General features: G+C 44.3%; 1 protein-coding gene across 28 annotated transcripts in view; it reads left to right on the forward strand.

Annotated features, from left to right (window-relative positions):
• UBAP2L (ubiquitin associated protein 2 like) overlaps positions 1–10,692 on the forward strand; it is a 42,227-nt gene extending 31,535 nt beyond the window's left edge. For 4 of the 28 annotated variants that reach the window (XM_081120620.1, XM_081120613.1, XM_081120609.1 and 1 more), the window contains 8 exons: positions 117–170; positions 778–859; positions 1,850–2,067; positions 2,518–2,623; positions 7,436–7,503; positions 8,437–8,634; positions 9,053–9,103; positions 9,911–10,547. In XM_081120620.1, the coding sequence (XP_080976746.1) occupies positions 117–170; positions 778–859; positions 1,850–2,067; positions 2,518–2,623; positions 7,436–7,503; positions 8,437–8,634; positions 9,053–9,103; positions 9,911–10,006 (873 nt within the window). In that variant the 3' untranslated portion in view covers positions 10,007–10,547. Of the gene's footprint in view, positions 1–116; positions 171–777; positions 860–1,849; positions 2,068–2,517; positions 2,624–4,166; positions 4,564–7,435; positions 7,504–8,436; positions 8,635–9,052; positions 9,104–9,732; positions 10,548–10,580 lie in introns of those variants that run through there. The other 24 variants (XM_081120625.1, XM_081120614.1, XM_081120611.1 and 21 more) reach the window with 7 other exon arrangements.
• Positions 10,693–11,471: the final 779 nt, after the last annotated feature.

An 11,471-nucleotide genomic window follows, 5' to 3' on the forward strand; every position in this document is an offset into this window, starting at 1 on the left:
AATCTGTCTCCTGTTCTTTATGAATGTTCTGTTGATTAATCTTGTCTCCTAGCTTCTTGGTTTGCTAGCATCATGACCAGTCCACATTAGTATTGTTACGTGCTTGTATCTTTCAGCCACAAGTATATGGTTATGATGACTTGCAGATGCTTCAGACAAGATTTCCATTGGTGAGTATATGGTATAAAGCTTAGGAAAAGAAAGCAATCTTAACATTAGTGTTGGGGGGATTGTTTTCAAATATTCAGTTGATGTCATAGTTCTTTCCCAAACCATACCTTCATACTCACACTTTGACTTAAGATATATCAGAATATGAGGTCTTGGGGAGTGGTTCTAATAGAAGGTAACTTAAAAAAAAAATCAGAGTTGTGGCATCTTTGAAGTAAACAAATTTTAGCAATCTATAGCTCAGAGTACCCTGGAACTCTCAGGATGCTTTCTGTATGTTTCAGATACTTCAAATTCTAGAAAGATTTTACTTTATCAATAGTAGTAGACTATTAAGGATAATTATCTAGAGGTTTGAGAATATTACTGGTCCTGATGGACTTCCTGTGTTTTACAGTGGGCATACCCGTAGACCTTGCCTGACTGTGCTCATGGCCAGGCAGGGGGGACAGTGTATGCAAGAGTAATTTGGAGTTTGTGACAGCTCTAGCCAGCCTTTTCGGTGGCTGGATAAGTTGCATTACTTCAACATTTTCCTGCCTCTCAACCTATATACTTATTCATGTTGGAGAATGAATAACATTGAGTCTCCGCTCTTTTTTCTAGGATTACTACAGCATCCCATTTCCCACACCCACCACGCCGCTGACTGGGAGGGATGGTAGCCTGGCCAGCAACCCTTATTCTGGTAGGACTGGCATAGGACTAGATAAAGGGAGATTGTGTAGAGATTAGTGGCAAAAACCTGATTAGTAGCAGGAAGGGACCCAGTTCAATTAAGATCTTTGGCAGAAATATAGAGTGGATGTGATGAATCAGTATTGGTAGATTCAGAATCCTGCTCAAGATGGGCATGTGGCAACTTTTTCCTTATCTCACTTTTTGTTGTCTCCCTGTGATTCCAGGTGACATTTTGACTTGGTTTTCCTCAGCCATTCTCCAGCTGTTTCCCAGAAATGCAGTGGTTGAACTAGTCTTCCTCTGCTCATCTCTGCTCCTGTACTCTACTCACAGTGGCAGTCTCATTGCCATTGCCTTACTTGGCCATGGGCCTTCTTTTTTTGTCTGACCTATTGTCCTCACTGATCTATCATTTTCTTGACCTATCAGGTTTTTTTTTAATCCTCACCCGAGGATATTTTTTCCCATTGCTTTTCAGAGAGAATGGAAGGGGGAGAGAGAGAGAGACATCTATGTGAGAGAGACACAATGAATGGTTGCCTCCCACATGTACCCCGACCCTGGCAGGGTATTCACCCTGCAACTGAGGTATGTGCCCTTGGCCAGAATTGAACCTGGGACCCTTCAGTCCTTGGGCCAACACTCTAACCAATGAGCCAAACCAGCTGTGGCTATCGTTTTTTGAATCCAGCATGGAGTGTTCCCCATGGAGGGGGTGTTGCTGGAGGTGAAAGAAGATGAGTAGGCAAAGAAGTCATGCAGGAACTTTATTCTGGGAGCCTGTCTCTGCCACAGGATTGCAGTCATTCAGCATTAGTTCTTAACTAGAACTGTGCTTGCTATGTGCTGAGCAATGCTAAATGGAGCTGCAAAGAAATGTAATTCAGGAATTGAACTTTAACAGGATTTTCTGGAATTATATGAAACCAGAAGTAGTAATTCTACATTGGTATGGGAGCGTGAAAGAGGCAAGTACATTTAGCCTCTTCTGTCACAGGTGACCTCACAAAGTTCGGCCGTGGGGATGCCTCCTCCCCAGCCCCGGCCACTACCTTGGCCCAACCCCAACAGAACCAGACGCAGACTCACCACACCACGCAGCAGACATTCCTGAACCCGGCGCTGCCTCCTGGCTACAGTTACACCAGCCTGCCATACTATACAGGGGTTCCGGGCCTCCCCAGCACCTTCCAGTATGGGCCTGCTGTGTTTCCTGTGAGTACCTGGGCTTGGTCTTTGCTTGTGGCAAATCATCCTAGCCCTGGACACTATCCTAGCTGCTTTCAAGGACTTTTTAATAATGTATGAAGAGGAACAGTTTGTTTCTGGCCTGGGGGAGGGAGTTGGGGCTGGAATTGGGGGGGGGGGGTGTTGGGATAGGGATTACCTGTTCTTAGAATTAGCTAAAGGAAGGATATGATAGCATACAGCTTTGGTCCCACAGATTGCCATTCATTCTACTGCCCCTTTCCCTTTCAGACTACCATTTCTTGACTTCACTAATTTTAGAAAGCTAGGTAGGAAGTCCATTTCACTAAGCAAACTGTGGTGAGCCTACATCACTATGGATAGTCATCTGAATGCTCAGTCCCTGGAGGAAGACCGGTGGGGTTGAATGGTACTCTGATGCCATTTCACGGCAGTTCTGGCCTTTCTGCTCTTTAGGTGGCTCCTACCTCTTCCAAGCAGCATGGTGTGAATGTCAGTGTGAATGCATCGGCCACCCCTTTCCAACAGCCAAGTGGATATGGGTCTCATGGATACAACACTGGTAAGCTTACCTTAACCCCAGCTGTCAGTGGTGTCTGTGAAATGTTCTTAAATGAGTTTCAGGGAGTAAGACTTTTGCTTGAGAAAGTAGCGTTGGTGAGGGTGTGCTGCTGCTCCATGTATGATTGTTAATGTTTGACTACTTGTGTGTCTGCCTGAGCAGCATCAACAGAGGAGCTTGATACTAGACCATGTATTCACTACTCATGACAGGGATGCCCTGGGGCATTTATTGGCTATTAGCATATGCTAGCTGTCCTAATATTTGGGTGGGAAGCAGGTCAAGGGTCCCCAGGATTTTACTGAGATGTCAATGGAGGAAAGGGCTAATATGTATAGTACTGATTGTACAAGAGGGAATATATTTACTGAATAGGAGGGTTAAATGATTTCTTTGCTAGCATGCTGCAGTAGGTTTAGCTTAAATCTCTTTGTAGTACTGCTTTTTTCATGTGACCCCTTTTTATTCCCTAGCTAGGAGACCTAAGATGTGGAGAGAAAGGATTAGGGCATGAGTATAGGCATACCTCAGAGATATTGTGGATTTGTTTCCAGACCATAATAAAGTGAGTTGTAATCTTTGATGGTGAAGGGTCCTGCCTTCACTTTATGAAAAATGTGACACCTGTGAGGTGCAGTAAAAACGAGGTATGCCTGTACTCAATAAAGTGAGAGTTGGGCTGGGAGAGTTGGACCTTTAGGTTCCTTCATTTGTATGGCTGGTCTGTTTACAAAATCTATTTGCATATCTGATGGCAGGGAGGGAAATGTTGGAACCTTCTGAATGGGTACTGACCTAAAAGATTCTTAGCCCATCCCTTGCTCCTATACCTGACACCTACACTCTTCTTTTGGAGGACAGGGAGTAAGAAAAGGAGTCTTGGAGTAAAACAGTTCCATCTACTTTTTTCAGTGATTTGTAGATGAATATGGGTAGGGGAGGAGGATGGGGTTGAGGGTTGTACTTCAAAAATCTCTGCTCAATTATGGTTTCATGATGATTTGGATGGAGCTGCATCTGTGTTTGTCACCCTTGTGTGGGCTCCAGGTGGATAAATTGCCCAAGGTTTTTAATAATTGGGAAACTTTGAGCTGAGCACAGAGGGCAGTTGGTCTGGGAACTAACAGCTTTGAATTGTGTTGTATGACTTAGGTCAAGATATAACTAAAGAAATTCTGAGGCACCCATTGAGATTTATTACCTAGGCTCCTTGTGGCTATTCCTCTCACTGAGCAAGATCCACCCTAATCCCTCGTGGGGAGGATTATAAGATTTTTGATTTGGAGTGGCCCCGTTCCAAGAGTATTAGATTTAAGTTTTAGCTGGACCAAGTTTAAGAAGTTCAAGAGGTAGGTTACTGACAATAAGAGAAAGCATACCTGATTCTGGAAATCTTAGCTTCTTATCTCCCTTAAGATTTCAGAAACTTTCTGTAACAGCCCTTTTGAGAACCCCCAGTTCCCAACCCCACAGAAGGTTCTTGTCATCCTATTCCTCATCAACCTCTAAATTCATTTATTTTTATGTATTTGATTCCTTTTAGGAAGAAAATATCCACCCCCTTACAAGCATTTCTGGACGGCAGAGAGCTAATTTGGCCCAAGGCTGGGGGCTATGTTTTGTGTGTGTGTATAAATTTGCACTGAAGTCTTGTTTCAGAAACCAGACCACTGAGGAGAGCCTGCTGAGCTGAGGCCATGGCCTGCGGGGCTTGGGGAAATGAGTTGGTGGATACCTTCTGGGCTTTTGAACTTGCCCTTCCCCCATTTCCCTCTCCCCCATGTGTCTGACCCTGTCTTACCCATTTCGAGTTCAAGCGGTGCAGCACCTCCGAAGCATCAATGCACACACCTGCTGTTGCTTTTGTTTTCTGGAAGGCATGTAGTTTCAACTTGTAACAAAAATATTTGTAGTCTTCAATAAACTGTGGTATTTCTTTAGCTAACTCTGGCGTTCTTTCCGTGCATGTCTTTCTGGACACTAGGATCCAATGTTGTGCAGTGGATGAAGGGTGGAGGGTGGCCTTTCCAATCAAATCCCAGCATAGCCAAAGAACTGGTAACTTTTCTGTATGGTGATTTTATGAAGGTGGGGGAGGGGAAAGTTTCAGTTTCCAACCTGTTGATTGGTTGGTAAAGAATATTATTTGTAGAAAATCCCTGATTCTCCATGCTTATTATAGCTCTTCACTTTCCATTTAGATCTTCCCCTGCCCCTGACATAAGCAGGGGGGGAAGGAAAAAAAGTGTCATGTCATGGTGAAAGGTAGAAGAGATGGTGTTCAGAGCTGTTGTTGGGGAAGTATCTTCAAGGCTTAATTCCCACATTTGGTTCCCTAAGGCCAAGTGGCTGGTTGAGATTTGATAAAGTCTTGAGAAACTGTGCTAGCCTGGAACATTGTTCTTCGTCCCTTCAGGGATTGTGGATTATTAGTGTTTTGCACTTGTGGGTGTAGCTAAGGACGTGTGGGAGAGGTTTGGTTAGACATCTCCTTGACTGTGGAAATTCTCATCCCTACTCAATCCAACTAGTACACCACCAGCCCTTTGTTTACAGAGTTAACTTGCACAGTGAGAACACCGTTCTTGGTTAATTGGAAACCCAGGTATTCTACTTTCTTTGTTCCTAGCCCTCTGGAGTAATTATGCCCTGGGGGTGTGACCAACTTTCCAAGGGAGAGATTGGTTCTTTTTCCTCCTCCCTACCGTCCACATGGTGTTAGTATGACCATCATGTTTGAGAATCAGGGATAGAGGGGGATTTTGACTCTTGGAAGGAAAGCAAGAAAACTCTAGTCTGAGGTGCTTTCTAATAACTGGTAAAGGGCAGGTGGGGAAACCAATCCGTTATTTTCTAGTGCCTCTAATGCTTTCACTGAGGCTGTTAAGACTACTACAAAGAGAATTGTTTACCCCCCCCTGCATTTCCAGTCCCTTTAGCCATTATTCAAGTTAAGGCCTCTGGACTATAAACTGGTTTTAGCTAGGCCAGCCTCTGGTAAGAATGGCACCAGGTAGAGGCACACTGAAACTAAATTGCTCCTTATCACCCAGCTTGAGTGTCAAGTTAGCCATTTCTCCCATTTGTGTGAGATGACCAAGGGGTATCAGCAAGCTGTTTGAGGCTTTGCACTAAAGATCAATCATCATTTTGTTTCCCTAAAAAATGTTCTATTTATATCCTGTCTATTCCATTTTACTCTCAAACCTTCCATACAAACCTCATCAGCTTAGCCTTTTCCATAAATGAGCTTGTTTTTAAAGTTAGGCCTATTACTGATGATTTGCCAGATGGGCACCTGGGGTTTGAAAAGGGAAGGGGGAAAAATACCCTGTCAGTTCATGTATTGTCCCCGTCTTTTACTTCAGTGCCTTGAAAGTAGAGTTGATACTTTGGACACGGGGAAGTATTTTCTCATGCTTGCTTTCTGTAGTTCTGTTCTTTTTCCTAGTTGGTGTTTGCTCCTCCCTGGAACTATCTGGACTTGTGATGTGGGAGGGGTTTCCAGGTTAAGATGCCACTTCTAATGGGAAGATTCTAAAGTAGCTGTCTAAGGTGGGCTTAACTTTTGACGGCTGCCTTTGTCCTAGGCATTGGGAGGATTTGGGTTCTGGAGTTTGAAGGGGGATTGCTGCTGAATTGTGGGTTAATGGAGGATTCCTCATTTGTGATTTGATTTGGTCACTTCAGTATAGCGCTTCTAAAAAACTCTTCTGTCAGAGTGCTCCTAACAGGAGAAGGCTCCAAGGACATAGACTAAAATGCCAAGTTTTTCTGAAGTTTCATTTTATCTCATTTCATGAGAACTAATATATCTTTTAAAAGTTTTAAATTTGAGTTACTTTACCTCAAATCTTTGCATAAAATTTCTTTAGTAAGGTAAGATACTAGATTAGTTTACCCGATGGTGTTGTCCTATCTCCTTGACCTTTTGCCCCAGAAGGTAGAGTATGTGTATTTCAGTTGAAGGAGTACAAATTAAAATGAGGAATTGTATTACTTTGGTTTCCTTTAAGTTGTAGTGGTTGTAGAGAGTTTTTCAACAGGAAACATGCAAGTTGTCAGAGTATGGATTAAAGCCTTTATCTCAGGGAGAAGCTAAAGTTGTAAACTAAAATAACATTTTGGTTTTGTGTTTCACCTAGACTGTAGGACATAGCCTATTTCTATATACTTTGCTTATCCCCCCCCCCTTCCTTAAAATGTGTAAATGGAACTTGATCTTTATGCCAGCTCGTAAGTATACAGCCTAGAAGCTCCAAGACTGGAGAAGCTGGACTAAGTGAGCTGAAGCTCTGAGAATAAAAGTGCTCTTCAAGGCAGAATTGGACTGCTCCTCTAGTTCTTACCTTATGATGTGAAAGCATGGATTTTGAGCCCAGGAGTGTCTCTTCCTGAACAGAAAGAGCCAGAGAATTACCTGTCTTCTGGAGCAGGACTGTGTGAAGTTTGGGTGGATTGATTTGAAATGGACATTAAAAGTTTAATACATTCCTTTTGGGCTTTGCCACAGAGGTGTTTTGAAAACTATATGCTAGTGAGAATTGGCTATTCCCTTGTCCCCCAAAAAACAACTCACCTCACTCTTATACATATACTCAGTACACACCTGGAAAGGACAAGAGAACCCTTAGCTAGCCTTTGTGTCACGAGCTCTTATCCCTCAGGACTGACCTGAAGCTGGAAAGACAGACCAAAATTCCCTTGCAGTACTATAGCTAGAAAGACTGCACATGTCACTTACCTCCTCCCAGGAAGAGGGGTCAGGCAGCTAGTTGAGCTAATCCTCCTATCTGTTTCCTCCTCTCTCAGGTGTGTCAGTCACCTCCAGTAACACGGGCGTGCCAGATATCTCGGGTTCTGTGTACTCCAAAACCCAGGTAGGTGCCTGGCTCTGGATAGCAGTGGAAAGAGATGGACATAGAGAAGGGAGAGTTGCAGTGACAGAAGTGAGCAGGTGTCCTAATAGAGGCGTCAAGAAAACCATTCTACTAGAAAATGATTCATCTTTAGACTTTCATTTCTTGAGGAAGCTTAAATTTAGTCTTCAGGGAGCGGGGGTACAAATGAGAAATGTCATAGGAAGATTGGAAAATTATAATGTGTCGTGATTTATTGTGTAACTGTCCTGGTCCTTTACTTACCCACTCCCACCATTTTCATAACTTTCAAAGAGAATGAGTGTGGAATGAAGGAAAACTAGTTAATTCCATTCTTTGTAAGTATATCTATAACAAAGAGTGGGAAAGGAGTGGGCAAAGCGTAAATAACTAAAGTGAAGCATTTGAATTATCCACAGATTTGCATTGTTGTTTTTTTCTCCCACCACCATAAATAATTAAAAGTTTGATATAAAGTATTAAGTGTTATGGTGGAATACTTCATGGCCAAGACGTTTAGCACTCAAGATACCTCAGTTTTACTCATTTCTTTTGGGAAAAATCCAAGTAGTTCCTATTTCTACCCAACTCCAGAGGTGGGGGTGCTAAGAGTAGTAAGCAGATTTTACTATGCTCATGTATGACATTTTACAAAGTGCTTTCACATCCATCCTCTCATTTGGTCCTTAAAACTGAGAGGTCAGTACCATCCCTATTTTATGTTTGAGAAAACTGAGGCTTATGGAGTAATTTTCTCAGGATCACACAGTTATTAAAGCACAGAGCTGAGACTGAGACCTGAATATCTGACTTCAGGTGCAGTGTTCTTTCTGTTAACACCATGCTGCTTTTTGAGGGTGGGAGAGCCTGGACCCAAATCCCAAGGATTCATTTGCTGATCCCCTTTACTCTCTCTCCCATCCTCCTGGATAGCAGTCCTTTGAGAAACAAGGTTTTCATTCCGGTACTCCTGCTGCCTCCTTCAACTTGCCTTCAGCCCTAGGAAGTGGGGGGCCCATCAATCCAGCCACAGCTGCTGCCTACCCACCTGCCCCCTTTATGCACATTCTGACCCCCCATCAGCAGCCGCACTCCCAGATCCTCCACCATCACCTGCAGCAGGATGGCCAGGTAATAGCCCTCCCTCTCTCCTTTCTCTTCCTCTTCCTTCCTTTCCCTTAAAACTGCCTCCCCTTTCCTTTTCTTACCCTTCCTCACCACCACTTCCACCCAATCCTCCCCAGCGCCAGCCATGGGCACACAGCACATTACAGACACAAGCGCACATAACACAAGTGGCCGGCAAAGGAGATGTCAGAGAAGGGGCCAGATTGAGACCTAATTTTGCCCAATCCCTTTGCTGCCTTCCTCCTCCACCTCCTCCCATAGCACAGTTGTCCTCATCCCATCAGACCTGGGTCACACCTCCCCTCTCACCTCTCCCAGCCCTCCCCCTTCCCTCACATTATAGCTTTCCCTTCTAATAATGGTGGAGTTCTATTGTCAAAGTTTGTCCCTTTATTTTCCATATATCCTGGTTCTGCCTCAGCTACCATATTTGCAGATGATTCTCTGTTGCCAGCGCCAGCAGGAGGAGCAGGTAATGAAACTGAATGATATGCTTGAACCCACTCCTTTTCAGTCCCCATTTCACCTCCACAGTCTTAGGGAACTTGAGAAAAGATTGCACGATCACAAATCGGGATACACAAACACAAACACCTTGCTGAGCTCTCTGGCCTCCCATTCCTCTCTTGTCCTCCCCTCCTCAATGCCCTCTTTCTTTCTGCCCTTCCTCAACTCTGGAAACACTTGTTTACTGGAATGGAAAGGATTCTTGGGGCAGCATCTGGAGCCTGGGGCCTCATTACCTTGCTTGTAATGGGCTCACAGATGCGATATATTTGGTAGGGGTGGGGAGCCATGGGGTGATATAAATGACCTCTCCACCATAGGTGGCTGGGGAGCTGGAATAAGGGGTTCTTTGCTCTCAAAGACAGCTTTCCAAATTGAGGCCTTCCTGGGGATCAGTGAAAATGAAATCATGTGTGATCACTCATCTCCAAGAGGCCATAATTCTCTAGAGAGTTGCATTTTCTCAGAGAAGGGGCAGTGGGGGGAGAAGGTAGAATTGAAAATGAGTAGTACTGATTCACTATTTCATCTCTAAAGGTATCTTGCCCTCTTTTCATCTTTCCCATATTTAAAGGTGTTTTTTTTTTTTGTCAGAGGTGCTCTAGCAGCTATATCAACCAAATTTTCTGTGGTCAAGAAGCTTCAGAGTAGTTTCTAAGCAAGGGGAATGGGAGAGCAAGATGATTTCCAAATCTCCACCTGAAGATGTCACAAATTTGTCACACTAACTAGACACCTTTTTCCTCTCCATCATCCTCCCATTCCCCTGCAGACGGGCAGCGGGCAACGTAGCCAGACCAGCTCCATCCCGCAGAAGCCCCAGACCAACAAGTCTGCCTACAACAGCTACAGCTGGGGGGCCAACTGAGGCCCTGACCCTCTCCTTCCTGGTCCCATCTTCTGAGAGGGCTTCTCAGCCTGGCAACTATGGAAACAGCATCAAAGAGAGAGAGGAATGTGGGGGAGTTCCGCTGCCCCCCCACCCCCATTGGCCCACCCCATGACTCAGCTTCATGTCTGTCCATTCCCATACCATCCCCACTCTGTTGTATGTATTATAGGATTTGTATTTTCTTTTTTTTTTTTTCCTTTCCTTTCCTCCTTCCCCCTTGCATTCAAGATTATGAAACTTTGCTGTGGGCCCTGCCCTTCCTTCTCCTCCTGTTCACCCTGGTGGTGTATGGGTGAGGTGGGGTGGGGGGACCCCCAAATATATATCAGCCCAACAGCCCTATGTCTCCTCCTTTATTATTAGGAAGCAAAACAACAACAAAAAATGGCGTCATGAATATGAACAGCATTGTCAGATGGATTAGTTGAAGTGTTTTTTGTTTTTTGGTTTTTTTTTGTACTGTGTCCTCAAATTTAATGGATTAATGTGTCTTGTATATATAAAAAGAAAACCTCTACCTTCAGCCTCTGCCCATTCTTGCTCCGTCTAGGACATCCTCAGTCTCGCAGATGACCAGCTTGGTGAATAAGTATTACTGTACCAACTGGGCCTCCTCTAGCAGGCCCCGAAGGCAGTGGAATAAAATGAAATCTTCACCCTTTAAGAACACCTCTGACCTTAATGATTTAGTATTGTGCCCTTGAGGGGATTCCCTTCCCTTCTCCCCTAAGAATTTCACAGCCTGTTGCCTGCAAAGAACCACCAGAAATCTTCATTTCCTTCACAAACTGCTACATCTAAGGCACATTTTGGGCAGTAAAGGGAGTGGGATAGTGGATATTGGGTGGAAATGGAGAGGATTAAGAAGTAGCTGAAAGAAATGGCTAAGTATAATTCAGCTGGGTCCATACAAGTGAACTGGAAAGGAGGGCAACATGTACTGTGTGCAGGCAAAACTGAAGTTTGGGGCCCAGTTTACCTAGGAGTAGACTACAGTAGTTGATGCTTGGGTGCTTTCATTTCCCATAGCTATACCCAACCCCTTGAAAAGGAGTCTAGAGGAAGGCCAGGGATGGGATGAGGTAGGGGTGGAGGGGAAGAGAGGCTTTGAAAGCCACTGAATGATCGGGAAAGGGGGATACTTAGAGCCCCAAATTATTTCTTCCAAGACTCTTCACTAGATTTCCCTTGGTCTCTCACAAAGCCTTTATTCTGCTGGTGGTAAAACCTGCATAGAATTAAAACAATCCTTTATGGTTATGACAAACTCCTTAGTAACCGGAGAGATGAGGTTAAGTGCATGCGCCCCCATGTCTAACAACTAAAGTCTGGGGAGTTCAGTACTAGAAGGAGCTTGATAAAAATTTTGTCCATCCCACTTAGACTTAGCAGGTCAGTACAGAAATAAACGGGGCCGAGGAAGGGGCGAGGTGGCGACTTC

This window comes from Miniopterus schreibersii (genome assembly GCF_964146895.1).
Source record: "Miniopterus schreibersii genome assembly, chromosome: 19".
NCBI lineage: Eukaryota > Metazoa > Chordata > Mammalia > Chiroptera > Miniopteridae > Miniopterus > Miniopterus schreibersii.